Source organism: Zosterops lateralis, assembly GCF_965231275.1.
Source record: "Zosterops lateralis genome assembly, chromosome: 1".
Taxonomy (NCBI): Eukaryota; Metazoa; Chordata; class Aves; order Passeriformes; family Zosteropidae; genus Zosterops; species Zosterops lateralis.
The window spans coordinates 87,290,749-87,312,993 of NC_139762.1; the positions used below are offsets into that span (position 1 = coordinate 87,290,749).

The 22,245-nt window shown below is 37.4% G+C and overlaps 1 protein-coding gene across 5 annotated transcripts in view; it reads right to left on the reverse strand.

Moving 5' to 3' along the window:
- PTPN3 (protein tyrosine phosphatase non-receptor type 3) overlaps positions 1-22,245 on the reverse strand; it is a 164,343-nt gene that overhangs the window by 30,081 nt on the left and 112,017 nt on the right. For all 5 annotated transcript variants that reach the window (XM_083860387.1, XM_083860386.1, XM_083860389.1 and 2 more), the window contains exons 13-17: positions 19,346-19,480; positions 17,643-17,819; positions 4,133-4,156; positions 2,026-2,224; positions 957-1,034 (exon numbers count right to left, since the gene is read on the reverse strand). In XM_083860387.1, coding sequence (XP_083716513.1) covers positions 957-1,034; positions 2,026-2,224; positions 4,133-4,156; positions 17,643-17,819; positions 19,346-19,480 — 613 coding nt within the window. The remainder of the gene's footprint in view (positions 1-956; positions 1,035-2,025; positions 2,225-4,132; positions 4,157-17,642; positions 17,820-19,345; positions 19,481-22,245) is intronic.

A 22,245-nucleotide genomic window follows, 5' to 3' on the forward strand; every position in this document is an offset into this window, starting at 1 on the left:
TTGTTAAGCATACGCAGCATTTAAAATAAGTAATCACTCATTTTTTTTTATAAAAGAAATTTATGCTGTGTCATCATAGATAGGGTTGGTAGGACTGAATTTTCATCAGTAAATGGAGAATTAGGGGGTTGGTTGTGGTGTCTTTAAATTTACCAATTTCCAGTAAACGAGATTGAGTGTCTCTTTCAGGCCATACATTCTTATAATGGCATAAACAGAAAAAATGGAACATTTATTGTAACCCTGTGCTTGAGGCAAGACAAATTAAACACTTGAACTTGCAAGGCAGACAGTTTTCTTAGATTTTGTGATAAATGTGCAAGGAATCTGGCAGGATCAAAGTTCCAGACAACTGTACTCCCTTATTCTCTTTACATTACATTCTGTTGCTGCCCCATCAATAAATAGCCAAAGTGAAATGACCAAACTCTGCTCTAATTTTGATTATGGCAAATTTATAATACTCCGCTTAAATGGAATTTCAGTGAGGGAATGTAAAACATTTGCAACAGTCAATTACCAATAGAAATTTTCATTTTCCTCATAAATTAATTTTCAAATTTTCAATATGATTTCCAATGGATATAATTAAATGGAACAGCATAAACTATTTAAATTATTTTGCAATAGAGAGGTCCAATTTTCCAAAAGTCGATGCCTTAAATTAGGCTTTTGGGTTCATATTTCAGCATCCATATAGGCAGTATGTTTTGGATATGTGCCATGTCCATAATATATGCAACTGAAAACTAGAGAATTATTAGATGCTTATTTCTGTAAGTGTTGCTTTAGCACTTAAGGATTAGGCTGCCACTTCTAAAAATTCTAGTTCACAGGACATTTCTGAAAAATATACTGCTTCCTCCCAATCATTATGTTAATAAAAAAATAATCAGGAAGTAAAAAACATTTTTTCCATAGAGCATTTTAAAATAATTAAAAGACAGCTGGTTTACCTTTAGATTAAATCCAAACTTCCCTTCTTCATCTGGTATGATACGCACCAAAAGTAAATCTCCCTGGATTAGGTCATTCTGCAATATATAGAAAAGAAAGAAAATGCTCTGATCTTTAGAAGAAAACATCAGTAAATTAGAAAACATTGCATCCAAATTTAGATGTGCTGAACAAAAATACTCTATGTAAATCCACCTTTGAAATAGGAAGAGGATATGGTTGTAGAAAATACCTATGGTAGTAACCTTTTAAATAATAAAAATAGCAACGTACATCTCAGTAAACATTTTCTGGTTGCTTTGTCCTAACATCGCTACTCTCATCATAGCTTTCCTTCCCAAATGATAAATTCTATTAAAGTTTCAGTCTGCTGTCATTAAAAGTTTAGGTGCAACACACGAATAGAACTTATTCTACTCTAAGAACTGTGAAGTGACTATTTTCCCCTTGACTTTTCTCCTTTAAATATAGGTGTATTTTTACACAACAGATCCACAAGGCAGAAGAATTTAAAGCAACTGATGGATATGTTGGAAATGATAGAATTATTCTAACTAATTTTAATTAGTTGTTTTAATTAATTTTAAGTGCCCACTTTCAGCCAGAACCCCTCTGGAACAGGCTGGGGAAGAATGATTCATTACCATAACGTTAGTAGGGAGCAGCTGCTCTCCTGTCAGGTCAGAACCCAAAAGGATGATGTTTAGTCAATTCTTAAGAGATGCCTGGGATAAAGCAGTTGTGTCTGCTTTTCAGACATAGCAACTTGAGTTAGCTGATCTTTTCCCTTGGAAGAAACAGGATTTAATCATGTAAGGATTTCTATTCCACTAGGAACTTTCCCTGAAGCTTCTGGAATGCTGGACACTTTGGAAATCAATGCACTTGGTAAGCTTGTCTATCACACAACCTCGGATAAATGTGAGTAGCAACAAGAGATCTATTCTCCTTACTGCATAAAATCTGCCCATGCTGAAATACAGCCACCACTTCTGTGCAGTCTCATACCACAGCTCAAAGTCACGTTCACTACTAGGTCTGGATTTAAAAGCACACAACTGCACCTACCTTATCACAGTAGTACTGACTGGAATCCTCCGTGGAGCTACTTTTTGTAACGTTGTCATAGGTTTCTAAGAACTGCTTGTCCACCCCTTCCAATGGGTAGGAGCCAGAAATGTTGCCAACTCCGTTGGGAGACTGAGCCAAGGCTTTAGGTGAGAGACGAGTCACAGAACTCCGTGTCGGACTGTTTCCCAACACATTCCTTTATTTTGAAAGGATAAACATTACAAAGGCACTGTTATCCACATTTTTAAATTAAAAGATTTAAAAAGAGCAAGTTTTAAGAGTTAAAAGATTTAACATCACTTCTAAATGAAAGCACAGTGAAACAGGACTGGAGTGTGATCTAAGCCTATCATTTGATAGTGGACATCCAGAAAAATGGACAAAGATTCTGGAATAGCAAAACCATTTTAAGCAAAATATTTGGATGTTAGCAGTGAAAGGCACTGTTGTAGTGGAACAGGAATTCACAGTAACACATGGAGAGGGCTGAACTGCAATGGAAAGGCACTTCAGTTGCCAATTCTATCCATGAAAAATCTTTTACTGTGATTCCACTCTCATTCCTGCAAAGTACTTTTCTATTTGGTTTTTTTTAAAGATTCCTCCCTCTTACAAGTGCCATCTCAACTTTATCTCTGTGGGAGAAGGCAGTTTGCAGAAAATCCAGGGTAAATTGTGAGAGAAATAGGAAATGAAATGACAATGAAAGATTTAATTGCAGTTAAAGTATTGTGTTATTGAGGTAGTTATAGCCACATGAAAAGACCTAGAATTAACTTAGTGTACAGATCTGGCATTCAAGAACTTAAACATTCAATGATAACAAAAGGCAGTAACTAAAACCTCCAAATCTGGGAATTGGCCAAGTTGCCTGATGGTGCTCCAGGACTTCCCTAACATTCATTTAGCTACATTCCCTCTTATGAAATGGATGACATGCAGACCTCTCTCTCACACAATCAACCCCCTTCTTTAATTGGACCAAACTCATGGATACCATACAGACTAACTGCTCCATCCCTATAAATACTACTTAATGTGGAAATATCTGTCTTGGGAAAAGCTCAGGTACAGCAACATCAAATTCTGACAGTGTTAAAGTAGCAGAAGTGCATGTCTTGCCAAGTAAACCTTGGCATTAAAATTTGTAAATTCAAACGTTTATTTCAGCTTTTTTGTCTGTATATGTGAGCTTTTTTGAACCATTTCTGGCAGCCATTTTGAGCTGTCAATGGAGAATTAATTCTACACTCCAAGGAGATTAGAATTAATTCTTTTAACATACAGGACTTGTATTGCAGTGAACCTCAATATTGCAAACACTTGTTTCTTGGTCTGTGAAAATCTGAATCCAACAAACCCAACAAATGTCCTGAAAGATGCCATCAAGCAAATGTATTCTTGTCATAATAATTCTGACTTTCAGTTAGACTATGTGTACTTGGCAATGGAATGAGGCACTTCATGCAACATTTGCAGAATTTTCAGTCACTACAGAAAGTGGCACGTTCTGAATGCATTCAAAGCTTCATAATGCTTTGAAGTGGTGAACTGTAATTACACTGTCAAAATTCTGGTTTTATCTGATAGCTTCCAAGACTTTTCATGATTCCAATGAAGTCAATGTTAAGCAAGGAGGAACATTGTGTATGTAAATACATCCTAATACGTTTTCCAGAACATAGTCCAAAATAACATTTCACTTATAAATTGAAATTACAACCCATGTAAAGATTTTCCAATGTAGAAAAGAAATCTAACAATGCCAGAAAAATATGATTATATATTTCAGTCAATGTCATCTGGCACTATATAAAGAGTCACCACATAAAATTACCAGTGGATTTTTGCGTCATTAAACTTTTGCAACAGTTTCTAACCAACTTTTTCTGTTAATAGTGATGAGAGATTTATTACAACTTAAGACTTTCCAAATCCTGACTCCAAAATTTAATCTTTTTTACAAATCTTTACAATCTTCTTTGATTTATACATTTATTTGTGTCTTTTAATCATACAAAACCACTGCGTTGAAAAATCAGTTGAAGTTATATATTTCATTATTTATCTTAAAAAGATAGGAGAAAATGTAAAGAAAACTCACTTTGGTGATTCTTGTTCAGATGACCTGGTAAAGAAACACAAATGCAAAAACAACATTTAATGAACATAAGTTAAATCTTCAAATAAACAAGAATTAAACTTAAAAAAAAAAAAAAAAAAAAAAAGCCTGCAATAAAAGCCAAAAGGTATGCTCATAATAAATTAAAGAATACATAACCCTATGGTAAAAATCTGAATCAGCTAGCTAAGGTGTTTATGAAACACTCAAGACAAATGCCAGGGCAGCTCTGATCACTTACTTCTGCTTTTGATACAAGCCCAACACAGGCAGCACACATCTGCTACTTGAACTCAAACTATGCAGGAGTTTACACAGGCAGTTATTTAGCCAGACACACAACATCATTTCAGTAAGTTTTAGGTGTGGATTACAATTACAGATGTCACCAACTGTATTTTGTAAAAGTCAAAATGTGTCAAGATCTTTATGTTTAGGTAGCCAGAAATCAGCACAGGTGGCTTCAGAAGCTTGACATTTCCAGTGCTTGTTCTCATGATGTGAGAGTAGAGAAGGTGTTGACAGAAAACTTTAGACAAAGCATAATGAAAGTAAGAGTGCAATGAGGACAATCTAGAATGGAGAAGAAATCAAGATTTGCAATACACAGCATTTTCCAATGCATTCAATTAACTTCATCAAAAATCACCTGAAACAGCAAGCTAAATGATATGACATAAATTAAAACAATAGCAGTGCTACTAAGAAAAATTTTAAAGTAAAAGTTGCCAAAAAAAAGGTGCTTACAAAGTAAAGTTTAAGGCAGATGGGTTAACTTTACAAATCATTTAAGCAGTGACCAAAAATCCTGGAGTGGATTTTTGTATGTCCATTTCAGTATGTCCATGCTGGTAAAAATATGTGAAGTAGTTCAGTTTGAAAGCAGACTTGCTTTCAATTGCCAAGTTATAGGAGGCAATTCACAGCATACAGTTAAATGTTCAGCTCATGCTCTCTAAATCATCCTTAATACTAAGAATTACATACTACATTTCACCAAAATGACAGTAAAAATAGCACCAGAATCAGTCTAGTTAAGATTCCTTGTATATAATTTGACAATATGAAGAAATTCTTCCTTGAGAGGCAGAGATGGTAAAGCTTGATCCCTGAGGAATTCTGGAGGTTTGAGTTATGTGTACTTTTAACACTTTTAAAACATTAACCTTCTTCCTCTTTTATTGCAGTCACACCTAACTTCTGACCCCACTGAAATCCACACCCACTCACATACTAATATCTCTGGTTCTGTTTGTCCACAATCCTCAGAGAATTTTTACACTCCAAGTGTAAGCAGATCCTATGGGAATGTATATTCACCTGCTGCCTGACCACATCTAAATGAGGCAAATACTGAACTTGTACTTTAACTGCTCAGTGAGAGGAGTCACCTTAAAGTTTTGGGGTTTTTTCCTGCCTAGTCAATGACTTTCACTAAACTTGAGAAACTTTGCATATTCAAAAACTCATCTCCTACAATACATTTGATTGCATTGTCCAAATATTCTCAAGTGGAAACAGAGGCAGAGGGGCTATACAATGACATAAGTCTTATTTCCTGAGGAAGTCACACTAAAACAAAGAAATATTGAATTTATTTTCATTAAGCTAATGGATTTCCTTGTAAGGCAAAGAACAATGAAACTGTACATCTTTTTCTACGTTTTGTCACAAGACATCTATAGCTCTATTATCAAATTCTGTACAGAATCAAAATTGCCCTGAGTTAACCCTTTCAAGAGTCTTCATCAAAAACGTACAGATATAGAATTGTGACGAAAATCAATACAATTCTCTGGTTTAAATATATTATCTCCCCTCTATCTTCTCAAGAGAAGGAGGCAGTTTGAGAAAGAAAAATACAACTTGGGCATTCATTCATATACCTTCTATAAACTTACAGTAAATTTTTCATTATCTCTGCCTTTGGAGACTTGAATGTGGGATATAAATTCTTAGTACTATTTGATGAAGAATTATTTGTTAAATTATTGCACTTTAATTCAAATACATTAGCTCTAAAAGATTTACTGAAAAATCTGTACCCTTGTAAATTGGGAAGAAATGTGACCAAATATTTGAAGGAGAAAAGTGAACAAATTCAGTGTCTAAAAGAATTCATGAGAGACAGTGCAGCTGTGTCTTCCTAAAGTCCTTAGCAGGTCAGCATGATAAGGCTGCAGAATTTTGCACTGCAACATAGTTAAATAGTATCTCTATCATTTAATTACTCAGCAATATGATAAAATACCTTAAACATTAATAACTAGGTGGTTTTCTTTGGCTACACAGTGTTACACAGTTTACTAAGCCATCTTCCTCATTTCACAACATACCAGGACTGTATTTTAAGTCAATGAAAGATAACACTCACCAGACCAGCCATTCAACTTTTTCATCAAGGAATAGAGCCCTTCCTTGCAAGGAGATTAAACTTTCCATTGGTGCAGCAAACAAGGAAACACTTCAGAATTTCAGATATTTTCTCTTCGTCACGTTACAACATAACTAAAACCATGCCATTTCAATCTTGCACTCAGTATGGACTGATCTATTGCTAATTATCTTTCAAATATAGGTCCTTGCCCTGGAAAGTTCAACTTTCCTCTTCTGCCAGAAGGACAGAATGGAAAAGTCTTAAGGAAAGACCCCTCCTCCTCATTTTGGTGTGACCTACCAGAGAATCCTGCTATTCTGAGAACCAAGGATGATAAATTACAGCAGAATAAAACCCCGAGAGAAAAGGGTCAAATGAAACAATAGCACTGTAGCAAAACTCCCCTTTTACAAACAACTGAAGGAAACATCTGTAGGTTTTGCCCTTGTGCTGTTCTTGAAGTTCTTAAATCTTCTTTCATTGAAACACCTGCAGGGCTGGGGAGACCAGTATGCCAGCACTTCCATTATCACCTCTTTTCTGAGGACTCACCATTAAACTGGGTTTTTTATTCATAAGCAAAATAAGTGGAAGGTACTTGCAGCAACACTTTTCTGCTGCCTTTTAGAGGAATTTATACACAGAATTTTCAGCATTTCTGTGAAGAGGATGACTGTGTAAGGTGTCATAAGTTTTTTGTATTGCATAATTAAGAGAACCAGTACAGAAAACTTGAGGACTGCATGAGCTTTTCAGTGATTTCCTATAAATTCCAGTCATTCATATTTGTAAGCTTCTATCATCACCTTTAAAGGGATACTTTGTTACTCTGCATTACCTCTATTGACATATTCCAGTTTACTGGCTTGCCATGAAAGTTTCATGTGTTTTGATACACAGTAACTGCTTGGATTGCTTCAAGTTTGCCTTATCGCAGATTTGCAATTCAACTTTGAGACTTTACATTTGGATGAAAAATTATTGCTTTCTGAACTGGCAAGGAAAGCGTAGTACATTTCAATAAGGATATATATTTTAAAAGAAAAGTAAAATATATACATCTAAGCAAAATATATACATGTACTATTTTCATATATATATAAAATGCATTTCATATATATACATATATATATTTCATATTCGTATTTTTGGGTGAAAAAGCATGAAAAAATTAAAGTCTATTAGTAGTAGCCTTAAAATTCTAATTTGAAACTAATTGAAACATTCCCAGTTCCACTGTCTAGTATATGAATATCTTCTTTGAGAAAGGCTGAAGTACACAAACAAGGACAATAGAATTTTGTGAAATGCAACAGACTTTGTAAGAACAAAGAAATTATCATATCTGTGTATGATTAAAAAGCAAAGATAAACAGCAGTTTTAAATATGGGGAGGTTCACCTATTTTCAATTTTCTACCAGAAAAGTAGCTATCAATACTTGGCTGGATAAATCTGAAGAGTACTTTTATCAACAGTAAAGCTTTAAAAATTTTCCTCACGTGAAAAATCGTATTTTAGTTAAGCTAATGATGTGTTCCTATAGCACATTCACCAAAGCTCACTATGCAGCCACAGTTTATTGTCTATCAAATGCTAAGCTAAAAGAACTGAACAAATGCAGCATCCGTTCAGGAAATCTATTTTCAGCTCAATACCTTCACCAGATGATGCATCACACTCACACCAGGAACGTATGTGCACTTCCAGAAATTCATAGCACAGTGCAAGTGAATTTCCTTTTTGTATATTAGTTCATCATTTCATTTCCTTCCCCTCCAACTCTCGGCCTGCATACATTATTCCATCTGTATCACTACCAAAAGACAGTTTTACAATGTAAATTGAAAGATGTTTATAGCTTTGCAAGCCTTTCAGACAAAAGTTTATGAAGGGATATATTGCATTTATAACAAGAAGAATTGTATACTCAAAATAATTTATGTTGGAAGGGAACCTGAGAGATCATTTAAACTCTTATTCAAAGAGTAGACACCAAAGCTAGATGAGGGTATTTGGGCCCTTGTCATGTTGTCTTTGAGGTTCTCCAAGGATGAAAATAACTCCATCTTTTTGCTGATGTGTAAAAAGGTCTAAATAATCAAAACGTGATTTCCCCTCCCCCACCACCCATTATCTTTTGAGCATCTCTCTAGCTATAACTTATGCCCAACACCTCACGTTTTAGCTGTGCATCTCCAAGGAGAGTTGGTTCTATATTCTTGATAATCCTCTTTTGGCAGAACAAGGCACCAATGAGACCAACCCCTCTTCGACTCCCCCAGCCTTCTGGTTCTCATGCATCATATGCTTGCACCTGTGAATAACTTTCCAGATTTATCTCATCAATCAATGTATGACTCTAAATATACAATCTATATTATTTCACCTGTCAGGAAGATTTTCTTGCTGACTGTTACTATACCTTATCACTTAGAAATATGTTTTACAGCAATCTTCTTTCTGGTTAGACAGAAAACTTCACAGCCAATCTTTTCTGTTAGGCCAGCAAATCTACTCTAAAATAGTACCAAAACACTTGCTCCTATGCAATCTGCTGTTTCAAACCAAACAGACATGTTTGGTTTATTTAATTACAAGGTGAACAGGAGAAACTGAATACAATTCAGATAACAAGACCCTCCATACAGCTTATTAGGTTACTTTTCCAAGCCAATAAGCCTCGGAAAATAAGTTATTTTTTCTCTTTAGCACCTTGTATACTGTGCTAGTTTTGGCTGAGGTAATTTTCTTCACAGTGTCCAGTATAAGGCTCTGTTTTGGATTTGTGCTGGACACAGGGTTGATAATACAGAAAAGATTTTGTTATTGCTGAGCAGGGCTTACAGAGCCAAGGCCTTTGCTGCTTTTTGTGCTGCCACACCGGTGAGGAAGTTTTGGGTGCTTGGAAGGTTGGGAGGAGATACAGCCAGGACAGGTGACCCCAACTGACCAGAAGGATATTCCAGACCATATAACATCATGGTCAGTATATAAAGTGAGGGGAAGAAGGAGGAAGGAGGAGAATTTGGAGCAATGGAGTTTGTCTTCCCAACTCACTGTTACATGAGTAAGGGGACCCTGCTCTCCCTCTCATCCAAGGGAATGGGGGAACAACTCCTGTGTAGGTAACATGACTAAGATTATCCTGAACTGCAAAAAAAAAAAAAAAATTACTCGTCTTTTCAGTAACCCTCTGCATGTAATAACTTTTCTTAAAGAAACCGGAGCTTACTGACATTCAGTTAAGGGGCAGGCGCAGGTGCTAGCCACAACACATCCTACAAAGCCATATGAAAACATTTTATCTGTGAACAGATAAGAATGGAGTATACTCTTTTATACTGGATGGTAGAAAACCATGCAGCTTCCCACACCTGGGTTCTTGGAGGTTAAGAGCATCAACTAACACAGTGGCTTTCAGCTTTCATTTCTCATAGTTTGTTTGTTTTCATTTCTCATTGCCTAGTGAAGGATGAACATCTGTATCACACCTCATGAACCCAAAGATGCTTGAGAAAAAGGAAAAGAACAATGAAAAAAGGAAAAATTAAAGTCCAAAGATCCATGAAGAGTACTTTGTTACATTGTCTTTACGTTTGCATGGCAGACCTTGGTATTTCAAGTTCACCAAGTGTTTAAAAAGTGTATTATTTAAACATTTTAAATTACATTTTTAACTTACATCAAATACCTTAACATAAAGACACCAGCAAAATCATTATAGCAGTTTAAATTTTCACTTATTTACTTGAGGATAAAGAGCAGGCTAGTTTATTTTAAGGAGGGTTTTTTTGCTTCTTCTAAGAGTTTATCTATGAAGAATCCTACATGTTAAGTTGTATTTTAATTTTTTGTTAAAGCTACCACTGCCAAAACCCAGAGAGTGTACTGGGGATGTACAGTGTAGCCTCTCAGGAGAAAACCTAATACCTGATAAAAGATCAAGCATGTCAGAGTACATGATTCCAAAACATAACTAGTCTACTGCCTTAGTTAAAACCAAGTTAGATTTGAAGGTTACTGCATAAATCAAGGATGTTTCGGAATTTCCCAACCTGATGTTAAAACAATATCTCATTCTTCAGTGTGAAGAATTTTATTGTTCCTGTGCCTTTTGCCCTTAAATGACACAGTAGCATACAGATTAGAGCGGTGTCAGGGAAAGGCAAATCAGCAAGGATGACTTGTGCCTCTACATCTGTGAGTCTCTCCTTATTCCAAATTTGGAAACTGTAGTGGTACCTTTATCAAGGCAGACTGCAACAGTAGTAATCTTCAAGCACCATACCAGGCTAGACAAAGCAAAAATTGCAGTAAAAAATAATTCCGTGGACAAGTCTGTCAGTCTGCCTTTAAAAATAACCAGCTGTGGCTAAAACTTCTTACGCTGAAAGAGAAATATTTTTCTCATCTTCCATGAGCTTTACTGAGGCTACCTATAAGGACAGCAGAGGGTCAGGATGAGTTGATGCCAGGTAATCTGTTGGTATGACACCACTTTGAAAAAACTTCCCAAATTAAAGTACTATTTCAACAGAGCTAAGTTCAGAAATAATAAAGCCTCATAATATAACTTTGTATCGTAAAGGAAAGCCAGATTGTATTTATCACTATTCCCTAATGTATATCTCAGAATTTAAGGACGTCTGAAGACATGCAGCCTCACAGAAAAAGAGAAGTTTTCCACTTTGCTTAAGATAAGAAGTTTAAAAAGTCAGTAGCAACAGTGCTCCAATGAAAAGAATGCAAATTTCTGAGAGAAAACATCTTCAGGTAAGCCAAGACTATGGAAAGCAAATTCTCTCTGAAAGACAGTTATCAAAAAAGTACACTTCCTAATAAGTATGTTTTATCTCAATGGTGTTCTTGAAATAATTTTTAGAACAAAATAGTAACAGTACCATGTGGATATACATGGAGGCATAGCATAACCAGAGTGACAGAGCCATTATAACACGTAGACAGTAAACAGACTGGGCTACCTGTTCTGAACTGGGGAGGCGCAGCTGTGGTAATATGTTTTTCATCATTTTAGTCCCTCAAATGGTTTGTTCTGAAATCTCACCTCTCCTTCCTTGTGTGGTTGGTTTGATCCCAGCCACAATCCTGTGTGCTGAGGTCACTCAACCCTTGAATTCCTCTATTGCTCCTCCTACTCCCCTTTGTCCATCCTACTCTGTGCTAGTCATTCCCACTTTGGGTTCAAGTTGCCTCCTGCTCCTTGCGTTCCCATTGGTCATTGTGTTTGTACCCTCCCCTGAAAGCCTCCTGTTTATAAGTGCCTGCAAGGCCAGCCTCAGGGCTCCACCCCTGCCAAGCCTTTGAGCTAAGGTCGCTTTCGGTTTCTGTCAATGAACAGATTTGGGGTGGGGTGATTTGGGGTGGTCTTGTGATTTCCTACCCCGATTGCTTGGTGGGTGCCAAGGACACTCAGGAATTCTGGAGGAAGTGTCACAGCCCCCCTTGCTCACGGCCCTGGACTGAGGTTGGGTTTACAACAGCTGGTGCACCAACGAGGGGCAGCGAGGATTGCGACAGAGTTTCCTGAAAACTTCGGCTGAGTAGGGAGGCTCTGAAGAGGCCCAACTGGAGTGGCTTCTGCCTGTCACGTGGTCTCGTGGCCCGTCTTGTCCGGAGGACCCGGCAGGAGAAGTCAAAAAGAGGTTGTCCAAGGCACTCATCACTTCAAAGTGAACTCCAAGTTTTAATGGACTAGCCTAGGAGTGGAGCAGTTCTTGTGGACGGTGGAGAACAGCTCTGGATTGGGGAATCCTGTAAGCTGGAAAAAGTGCCGCCCTTGGATCCTGAAGAGGATCCCAGAGAAGAAGTTGAGTGGGTCCAAACCCCAAAAATTCCCCAATAGTCAGGGCCAGGCTAGCGGGAACCCTCTTCTGCTTTCCCTAGGGAACCCCATTGGATTCCTAGGAAAAAGCCATGAACCAAAAGGCCACAAAGAGTTGGCTGCGGATAACAAGGGGGAATAGTAACTTATAGGAGCGTTCTTTCCAGTTATAGTGGAAAAGACTGGCATAGAAATGTCATCTTTCATATGCCAGCGAGACGTTTATTACCCCTTTAAGTTAATTTTCATTTCTTATGGAAAGAAGTTTAGGAAAGGAGATCTAAAAAGGTTATCCTAGTGGTTTCATGATACCTTCCCCTAGCTACCCACTGAGGTGATTGCTGATGGGTGGTTTTTAGAAAAAGTAGGATATTTTGAGAAATAGAGTGCCTTGATTACTGCCTATTTTTGCATCATTCAGAAGGCCTTTTGCCATCTTAGACAAGGCTAGGGTCCCAGCAATCAGTCCTTCCTCCCACAGTTTTTGTTTGTTCCTGTACCCCTCTTTCCTTACCCCTCAATCCCAGATCCCCTCCCTGTCCTGGTAAAGGGTGTTCAAATGCCAGAGACCTTTCCTTCAACCCTCAATCCTGCCCCTCTCTCCTACATAGTGATCCTCTCTTTTTGGCTTCAGTGAAGCCCTCCTCACCCTCTTTCCCTTGGACTCCCCCAAAACCTTCTCAACCCCCTGCCTGGCAAAACATTGGCCATGTGCCCCAGCTAAAACCTCCATTCCAAGATGGCCACGCTATGGAGTTTGTTTACCCGCGCTTGTGCTTCTTTTCCTACCCCCTCCCCACCTCCGGCTCCACTCAAAGCTCCACCTAGGGAGGCAGTGGCTGTTCTGCAGTAAGTCCCTCTCTCTCCAGGGGGAGTGGAGGCTGGGGCTCTCTTGTGAAGGCCACCATCTTGAAATATCGCCCCAGGATTGCAGCGTCCATGTCCCCTTCCCTATCCCTGTCTCCCTATCCAGATGCCAAATAACTTGTCATCTGGTACAGGATTCAGGTCAGCAATGCCTTTCTGGAAGATCATCCTCCCATTGATATCTCTACAGGTTCCATGCAGCCAAGCACGCCGTTTGCTGTTTGGGGAAAACATCCACCTCTTCCATCCCCAGTTACAAGAATGAACACAACTGTTTTTCATCCAAGACTTAAAGATGTGATTAGAAAAAGAAAAGGAACAATCATTGTTTTATTTCAAGCTAGTTAAAAAGGAGGAAACTCTGGACTGAAGTTGGGCTTACAACACAAGAAGAAAGTGTTGTACAAAAGGGAATGCAACATATGAGACTTAAGAAGGCCAAGTGCAGGCTCCGTGTCAGTGCTAGTGATATTTTTTTCAGTAGCAATAGCAATCAGCTGAGATGTTCAGCAACAGGGCAAAAGGAAGAAGAACTGACAGGGGACACCTTCCTCACAAAAGCTGGACTAAACAAAAGTTCTCTCAAAATCCTCTTCAGCACTATCTTTTCTGGCAGGTATTGTAGGCAGCAATGATTTTAGATATTTGGCTTAGATAGGCAAACCAATTCATGCCCTGCAAACAAAGTTCTAGATAATGTAATTTAATTTGGGATTAGAACAATTTTTTGTCTATAATACAGATGCAATTGACAGCTCCAATCTTTTCTGCAGACACTAAACACAGGGAAAAATTGCTTATTTTCACTATGTCTGAGCCACAAGAGGTTCTTGAATGTTAAAGTACCTTAGATAATATGGGTAGCAGAAGCAATGAAGCTACACCTAACACTGTGCTCACTAGCTTGCCTTGGCTTTTTGTAGTTCACCTGTGTGCATGACTTACACCATTTTCCAATTTTCTTTTTTCCAGTCACAGCCTGTGGTACATACCTCAAATTTCATTTATAAGGCAGAGTGTTCACACAAAGCACATTTTGAAAACAATTATTGTGTCTTTAAGAGGAGCAACACAAGAAATGACAAAATATTATCGACCATCATTGCCAGCATGCTCATTTCAAGGATTTTAACATCAAATATAGTTCTAGATGATGACATGTTGATACAATACTATATCTTCGAAGAAATTGAAGAAGAAATATTAACAACTGCTATGTTTTATGCTCTCTAAACTAAGAGCTGTTCCACATAATTTGTTTTCTAAATTGTGTACTGTTTCATAGAAAGAAAGTAGAACTTGATTGATTCCTATATGTGAGTAAACAGAGCAAGGAAGAAAATCAATTATTAAGAAAATAAATATACCTAGTATTGTCAGGAAGGAAAAAAAGCTGTATAGGGCAATAAATGCAGGTGTGTGTACTTTTGCCAGCAGTGGCTGCTTCTACATTTCTGATACCCAAGGTTCCAAATGTGCCTTGGCAGGATTAGGTAGACGGCAAGCCTTGTACATGAGTTTTATCTATTATTTGCCTCAAATGCCACTCTATCACAACAGGTCAGTTTGAAAGTAGGTCTATCCTACCTTCAACAACAAACCACTTATTTTGACAAAAAAAGTGAAGAAGAGGGAAGGTTACCCCCATCCCTGAAATGCTGATAGGAGCTGGAAAAATAAGTCAAGAGTCACATTCCATGCTTACTGCAGCTTGCAGAGTTCTGGTTCAGAAACAGTAAATGAAATTGATGTTTACTTCACAGAAATCAAGCTGTTCCAGAATTATTATTATTATTATTAATATAAGGTCAAAGACATAGCCATTCAGTGATTAAATGCCAGTATTTACAGCTGTTTGCCAGCAGCTCTCAAACTGTTTCAGATATTTTTCATGCCAAAGCTATTTAGTAGTTATAATTAACATTAACTAACACCTTTATTAATCGTCCCAGTGGGCTAGGCAGTAAATAAAGGGCCCTCTAAAGACCATGTGTATTGGCAGGACTATGGGAAGCTATTCCTGGCTCTCCTCCAACAAAAAAGGAATTGGAAATCTGGGGGTTTTTTTCTATAGCCTGTTTCTATTATGTCAGTTCAAATTCACCGAAGACAAGGCTTCACAAGATTTATCAGTACATATATAACAGAAAGGTGTTTTATAGTTAATGTCTAAATACTCTTAATGTGTGGCAAAAGCCCAGGGGAAACATCCATATTTGATACTGAGGATATGCAAAGTAAAGTTTTTTCTTACAAGACAGATTTAGCTGATAGAGTAAGATTCCATGCATCAATACATCATTAATGGAAAGAAAGGTTTTACTATACATACATACTTAATTTTGCATCTTTCAATAAGGGAAGCGAAGCAAGTAATAACTACTGTAAGATTGCAAAAGGAAAAAAAAAATCCTAGAATGTGGACTAACAAACTTCAGTATGGAGAAAAAGCTTTTTTTTTTAAATGGTTACTTTGAATTTTACCTCAATAGTTAAAAAGGGAATTATTAATGACTAATTTACTTCATTGAAGTCTAGTAGTTAACACAACAAAGGATCATTTATTCCATTCTTCCAAAACATGCAACTTTAATTTAATTGATCAGATTTATGCAGGTATTTTTTTCATTTACCTGAAGAGCATCAAATATTATAAACATACCCCAAAAAAGATAACGCATTTGGGAAAAGATGTAGGAAGAAAAGCAATGGTTTATATGAGGTAGTAACAGTAAAAATCTCCACAGTGAGTGATATTACTCTGATTCAGTACAGTCATTGGGGCTCAGAAAATAAAAGAATGTGCTATTTTCAAATTTAGAACATCCTTTTTTCAGTGTGTGAGAAAAGGCATAAAGGCAGGCTTTTCCACTCCATTCTCAGTAGGTATAAGATAAGTGAAACAGGAAGGAAAAAAATCTACAGGGGAAGAAAAGAAAAATGAAAATAAAAGAAGTCCCACAATGTACTTGCTGGCAGGATAAAATTCGCTGGTCACAAAACACAGCATGGCAACATAATTTTCTGTCTACTGCTTCTACTCTCATCATCTCTTTTTATGTCTGCCTCTCAGTATTTTTACTCAGAAAATACTTTTACTCCGAAACTAAAAGTGTATCATCTGCAAACTTTAAAACCCAGCAAAGACATAGTTTCCTATCTATGACTATTCACAACATCTAAAGACCAAACTTTCATGTATTATCATGGCTACTAAAGCTATTAGTACTAATAAATATTATTAAGGTCCAGATGTCTTCCAGTCAGAAATATAGAAAAATTAGGTGACAAACTCAAAATACTTAATATACTCAAAGGAGAGAAAAAAATCCAAATATGGATACAACAGCTCAGTTTTTCCTTTCTTTTATTGAAATCTCTCTGATGTAATCTAGTAATAATATTACTATAGAATTTAAAGAAAATCATTTCAATCAGAATTTAAATCTAATATTTAGTACTTGCACACTGTCACAGGGGCAGATGAGTCCTATCAGCTGCCATTAAGACATTGCTTCTCAAAATACATCTTTTCTTAAAGTCATTAGGCATCACTAAAACCCATTTTTCTTTAGCAATGCTACAAAGGAACGTGCATTTTAATACATCGCATTCTCCTCAGCTTCAAGTTTTAAAGTACCTGTTTTCCTTTTAAGATCAAACAATTAATGACTTCATACATTATTTCTGAAGCTGATATTGCAATAATCTGATTGCCTGATAATCTGATTCATTAAGAAATGAGTGTAGTCATTCATACAATGCAATACATAAAAAAACTCTGAAATAATCAGAGTGCACAAAGACAGGTGCTTCAACTCCTGGCAGCAAACCTAGCAGTTGTTAAAGCACTGCAGAGGAGAACAAAGTTGGTCCTCAAGGAATACAGCCGAAAAGCAGTCACAAGCCATCGACACTTCCTCTGAAGAAGAAAAAGATGGATGACCACCAGCATTATGATGTTCTTGTGTATACTCAAATGCAATACCTCTTTCAGCTGACAAGGCTGAGCTGACGATGTGGAATGTGAGTGAACTCTTAAAAGAGTTCACTAAGTCTTTCTCCCCAGAAAAAAAGAGGTTTTGACAAGTAGGAAAGGGTTGCAAAAGCTACTAGGAAACAGGATATTATAGATTTGAACAGACACTCCTTAGTAGTTCTTCTAATTTTACTAACAGCCCAACTACTGTGTATTGTTTAGGGACGAAGGCTTGGTTTGCTTTTGTCATTTTGTGTCATGGCATTTGCAGTATAGCAATTGGTCAAAATAAAGCTTATGCAAGCAAAACTGAACTCACTGTAACATTACAACTGTGACTGTTTTACAATACAGCTCTTCTGGCTTTTTGTTTGATATTCTTAAAAAATCAAAACAGGAAATGGACTGTCTGCAGAAGTCCTTACCTCCTCTGTGGACTACGGTTCTGAGAGAACTCTGAATCACTGTCCTTTGATGTTGGAGAGCCCTTATATGTGTAAAAAACATCCTCTGTCTCAGTAATATAACTAATCTCATTTGTAAGGTTATCTACAGATGAGTGTCGTGGTTTGCGGATTTCGTGACGTAGTCTAGGACTCCGCCTGAAAAATACAGAATACAAACACAAGCAGGTAGATTAGAATATTTCACAAAACTTTATAAAAGAAAAAATTTTATCCTATTGCATTTATGATCTGAATCTTCATAACGGGCCTATAAGTCTCACTTCAGATAATCAATTTTTAAGCATTCTGTATGGTATACTAGGCTATACTATACACTGCTAGGTTCAGTACATTGGACAGATTTGGTGTTTCCCCCCACTGCAAAATGCAACTTATATTATTAAAGTTTTAATCATAGGATAATTCTGGTTAGAAGGGACTCATGGGGGTCATCTAGTCCAATCTTCTGCTCAAAGCAGGGTCAACTAAGGCCAGAGTAGGCTGCTTAAGGCTTTATCCACTCATATCTCAAAAAATCTGAAGGATGGAGACCACTCAACTTCCCCAGGCAATGACTGTTCATGTGGTGAAGCAGTTTTTCCATTATATTCTGACAAAACCTCTTTTGTTCCAACATAAACTTGTTGCCTCATCCTTCTACTACACAATAGTGAAAAACCCAGCCTCATCCTGTGGCTGGCCTCCTTCTAAGTAATTCTGGGTTGTTATTAGGCATCTGGGAAACCCCTGCTTCTCCAGGCTGAATATGTGCCAGTATGTCGGCCTCTCCTCACAGGGTGGGTACTCCAATCTCCTGACTGCCTTGGAACTGGTGGTCTTTGCTGAGCTTGCTTGAGTTTGTAAGTGTCTGTGTTGTATTTGCAGACAAAAGAGCTGTAAGCATTCTAATAAAATCTACAGAATGCTGAGCCAAAGGGGGCTACCACTTCCACAGACCTACTATCTATCACTCTGTTAATTCTTCCAGGTTGGACTTCTTTGCTGTCAGAGCATATCAGACAGCTCATGCACCACTTCTGCCTATAAAGATTACCAGGTTGTTCTCCAGAAAGCTGCACTGCAGACAATACTCTTACACTGGGTTCTTATTTCCCAGGACACTGTGTTTTTCTCCATTGAATCTCACACATTTCCTATTGGCCCATTTCTCCAGATTATCGAGATCGCTTCAGAGAGCAGTCCTGCCCCCAGGCTTCTTGACTCACTCCCTAGTTTGGTGCCATCTGCAAACTTTATGATCAAGCATACCATTGCCTCCTCCAGGTCGTAAAGCTGACAGGACATAAACAGGATAAACAGGACAGGTCCCAGGAGAGATCCTTGCAGTCATCTACTTTTCATTGTGTCCAGGTAGAGTGTGACCCATTAACAAATTCCCCTCTTAGTCCAGTCATCCAACCATTTTAACATATTTTTTTAAACCACCCTGTTGTCCACCCATCCAGAAACATAATGTCTTAACTTGGGCATAAGATTTTGGCAGACAGCATGAAAGCCTTGCTAAAGTTGAGGTGACACCCACCCTTCTGTTGTCATATACATTCTTAGAATAAAACTGTTTAAATATATATGTACACACTACATAATGATTCTGCTAGAGTACGTACAATTAGAAAGAGTAGGAAGCTAGAAGGTGTGGAAAAGGCTGAAAATGAATTTACCAATTGGGGGTAACAGGAGGTGATCGAGAAGGAAGGCTTTTGGTCTCTAGGTGCTCAACTGATAAGGATCGTCTCATAGATGGGTTCCAAACCATCCCACCTATCACTTTTCTGCAGTACTGGTTGTTTACAGACCTGAAAAGGTATAAAACAACTAGACGTGAGTTATTTTGCATAGAAAACTTAAATGAAATAAAATGTGCTTATGAAAGTCAACTTCATCATTTAAAGCATCCCCAGTGCTTACCCCTCCTTACCTAGGCATTTACATTCTCACAGAGACATTTACTGTCCCTCATTTGTGACAATAAAAGTGATTGTTAATCACAAGCCTGGGTAAAAATAACTTTTTCTGAGACTTATTTTTAACCCAATTGTGTTTAAGAAGACAGAGGGGAAAACAGGAAATTCAGTATGTCCTACTGGCACTGAACTGAGTGCCTTACAAAACACAGTTCAAATACAGGTAATATGTTCTGAAGCTTCCCTGTTAATATTCACAAAGGGGTAACAGTTCAACAAGAGCTTCACTAAGCACAGGACAACTTTATCCATCTACCTGCTGCCTCATGAATTAAGGGCTACACCAGACAACACTGTTGTGGAAGGAAGCCACTTTAGAGTGATGTATTCCTTATAAAGATAAACCATTAAAAAAAAAAATCTGACATGAAAACAGGATCTCCAGGTCTGGACTGCTTCTTGTGACAAGAATCTGACAAGAAAAGGGCTGCGCCAGGATAAGAACCACAGCCAGGAAAGCAATAAAAGTATCTTAACAGTGAAAATACACAGCATAAAGAAAATCTTGAAGTAGGCTGAAATTGAGACAAACTAACTCTTATGCATAATTTTATATGGCATTCCACAAGTCAAGCTGAGAGATAAGCTGCTCATCCTTGAGTTTACAAGCCTAGGATTTCTCATGGAACAAACAATTTATTAGTTACAGAGTAAACACCTTTGGCTCATTAACCCCTGAGCTGTACATAATGGGCAGCTGGGATATCAGGCTATGTAAGGACCTTACTACAGACCTGAAATGTCTCCATTTTACATAGCATTAAAGGAAAAAAAGAAAAAAAAAAAGATGTTACTAAAGCTGTATTATGCTAAAATCTAACCTTAAGCATGCTTTGCATTGTACTACTTTTTACTTATATAAGTAAAAGAAAAAGAAACCCATACATTTTTTTGTCATACATATTGAAATATTTCATATATCTTGTTCATGATTTTAAAGGAAATCAATTCCTTCAACTTCTAAATGTACTTTGAAAGCTTCTCCCAGTATAAAGAACAGGAAAAACTTAGTATGAAGTATCTGCATATTAAAATCAGCTATCCGTGTATGTTTTCATGCTTAGTAAACAAAGTCCATCAGCTCAGGAGAAGCCTTTGGCTATACTATCCATTTTATTTTTCTAAGACTTTTGAATACAATGACAAAGTACCCAGCTACTCATCTTCTTCAGAAACAGAGTTCTTTCAAAGAAGCTTTACATAGCTGGAGCAGAGGGAAAGACTGGAAAAAGGGGATGCATTATGAAAAATGCATTGTAAAGAACTCCACATTAATCGGCTTTTCTTTTATACAAGTGGCTGTTGATGCATTTTCCAACACAGACAACTTGAAGTGCAACATAACTCATGTGATGGAAGCCAGAACCCTAAACTCTAATCTTAAACCCCTAATCCTGACCACAAAATCACTTACAGGGTATGTCTCTAGATATTTCAGTTTAGGCACAGAAGATAAATACTCTCCTGAACTTCAAGTAGTTGCCCTTCAGATGCCAAATATCAGCATATTTTTCAGCAGACATTCTGGGAGGCTGCCAAAGCCTTTCTGGAATGGGCTGTACTATCTTGAAATGATGCTTCCTTTCTCCCATCTATTACTGAGGCTATCCTTGGTGAAAAATACAGACACATTTTTAGCTTTTCAATAAGGAATGAGAATATCTCTGGGAGAGGTTATTCAGCATTCAGTCCAGAATTTACCTTCCAGAATTTGGGAGATGTGATTCAGTTTGCTCCTTGAACAAGGCTTACAGGTGATTTATACAACTCAGCAGCCTAATTTAAATGGAATGCCTCTAGTACCTTAAGCTAAGAAAATCAAGAAGGGCACAGGTATGTGCAAATAAGAAATTGTACTCAAGTACTGCAACTATTTGAACTGATGTAATAAATGCTAGGCTATCTACCTCACATTAGTATAGAAGAACATAGAACATGAAAGCCACAAATTCCACAGGAAGACCTGCTATACTTAAGATGGTAAAATCTGAATGTGGCACCCTTCAAAGCTGATGGAAGCATGAAAAGATTTATTACATACGAGTCAATCCTAAAACCTCCAGGACTGCACAATGTGGTTGGTGGAGTTTTTGTGCATGCATTTGGTTTTGTGGTTTGGTTTGTCTGTTTGTGTGTGTGTGATTCATGCAAGGCAAAATTTTGTTCCCTTTGATAAGGGAGAATGCAGAATCTCTTTTCTGGATGTGTAGCTTCCACATGAGTTCAGAGCCATCCTTGAAAAGGAACATGGAAAATCTTACAACATTCCACAATCATAAACAAGTTGGAAAGTAAAAATTTTCAGTATGTGCAATATGACCTCAGAAGTTACTTTTTCCACAATTTTTTTTAAATCCTTTTAGAAAATAATTTGCTGTGTTCATAGGAACCACTCAAAGCTTTTCAAAATTACTGTTGGTTCTTATGCATGCAAGCAGGCTTTCATAGCAATGGTTGCTGAGTTACTTCTTCCTCATGTAGATCCTAAAATTCATGCTTACTGCTGGTATAAATAAGGCCAAAGAGGTTATCATTAAGCTGATAGAAGGTATCTCCATAACTGATTCTCCTGCTGGAGATTCCTTAAAAGTCTAAGT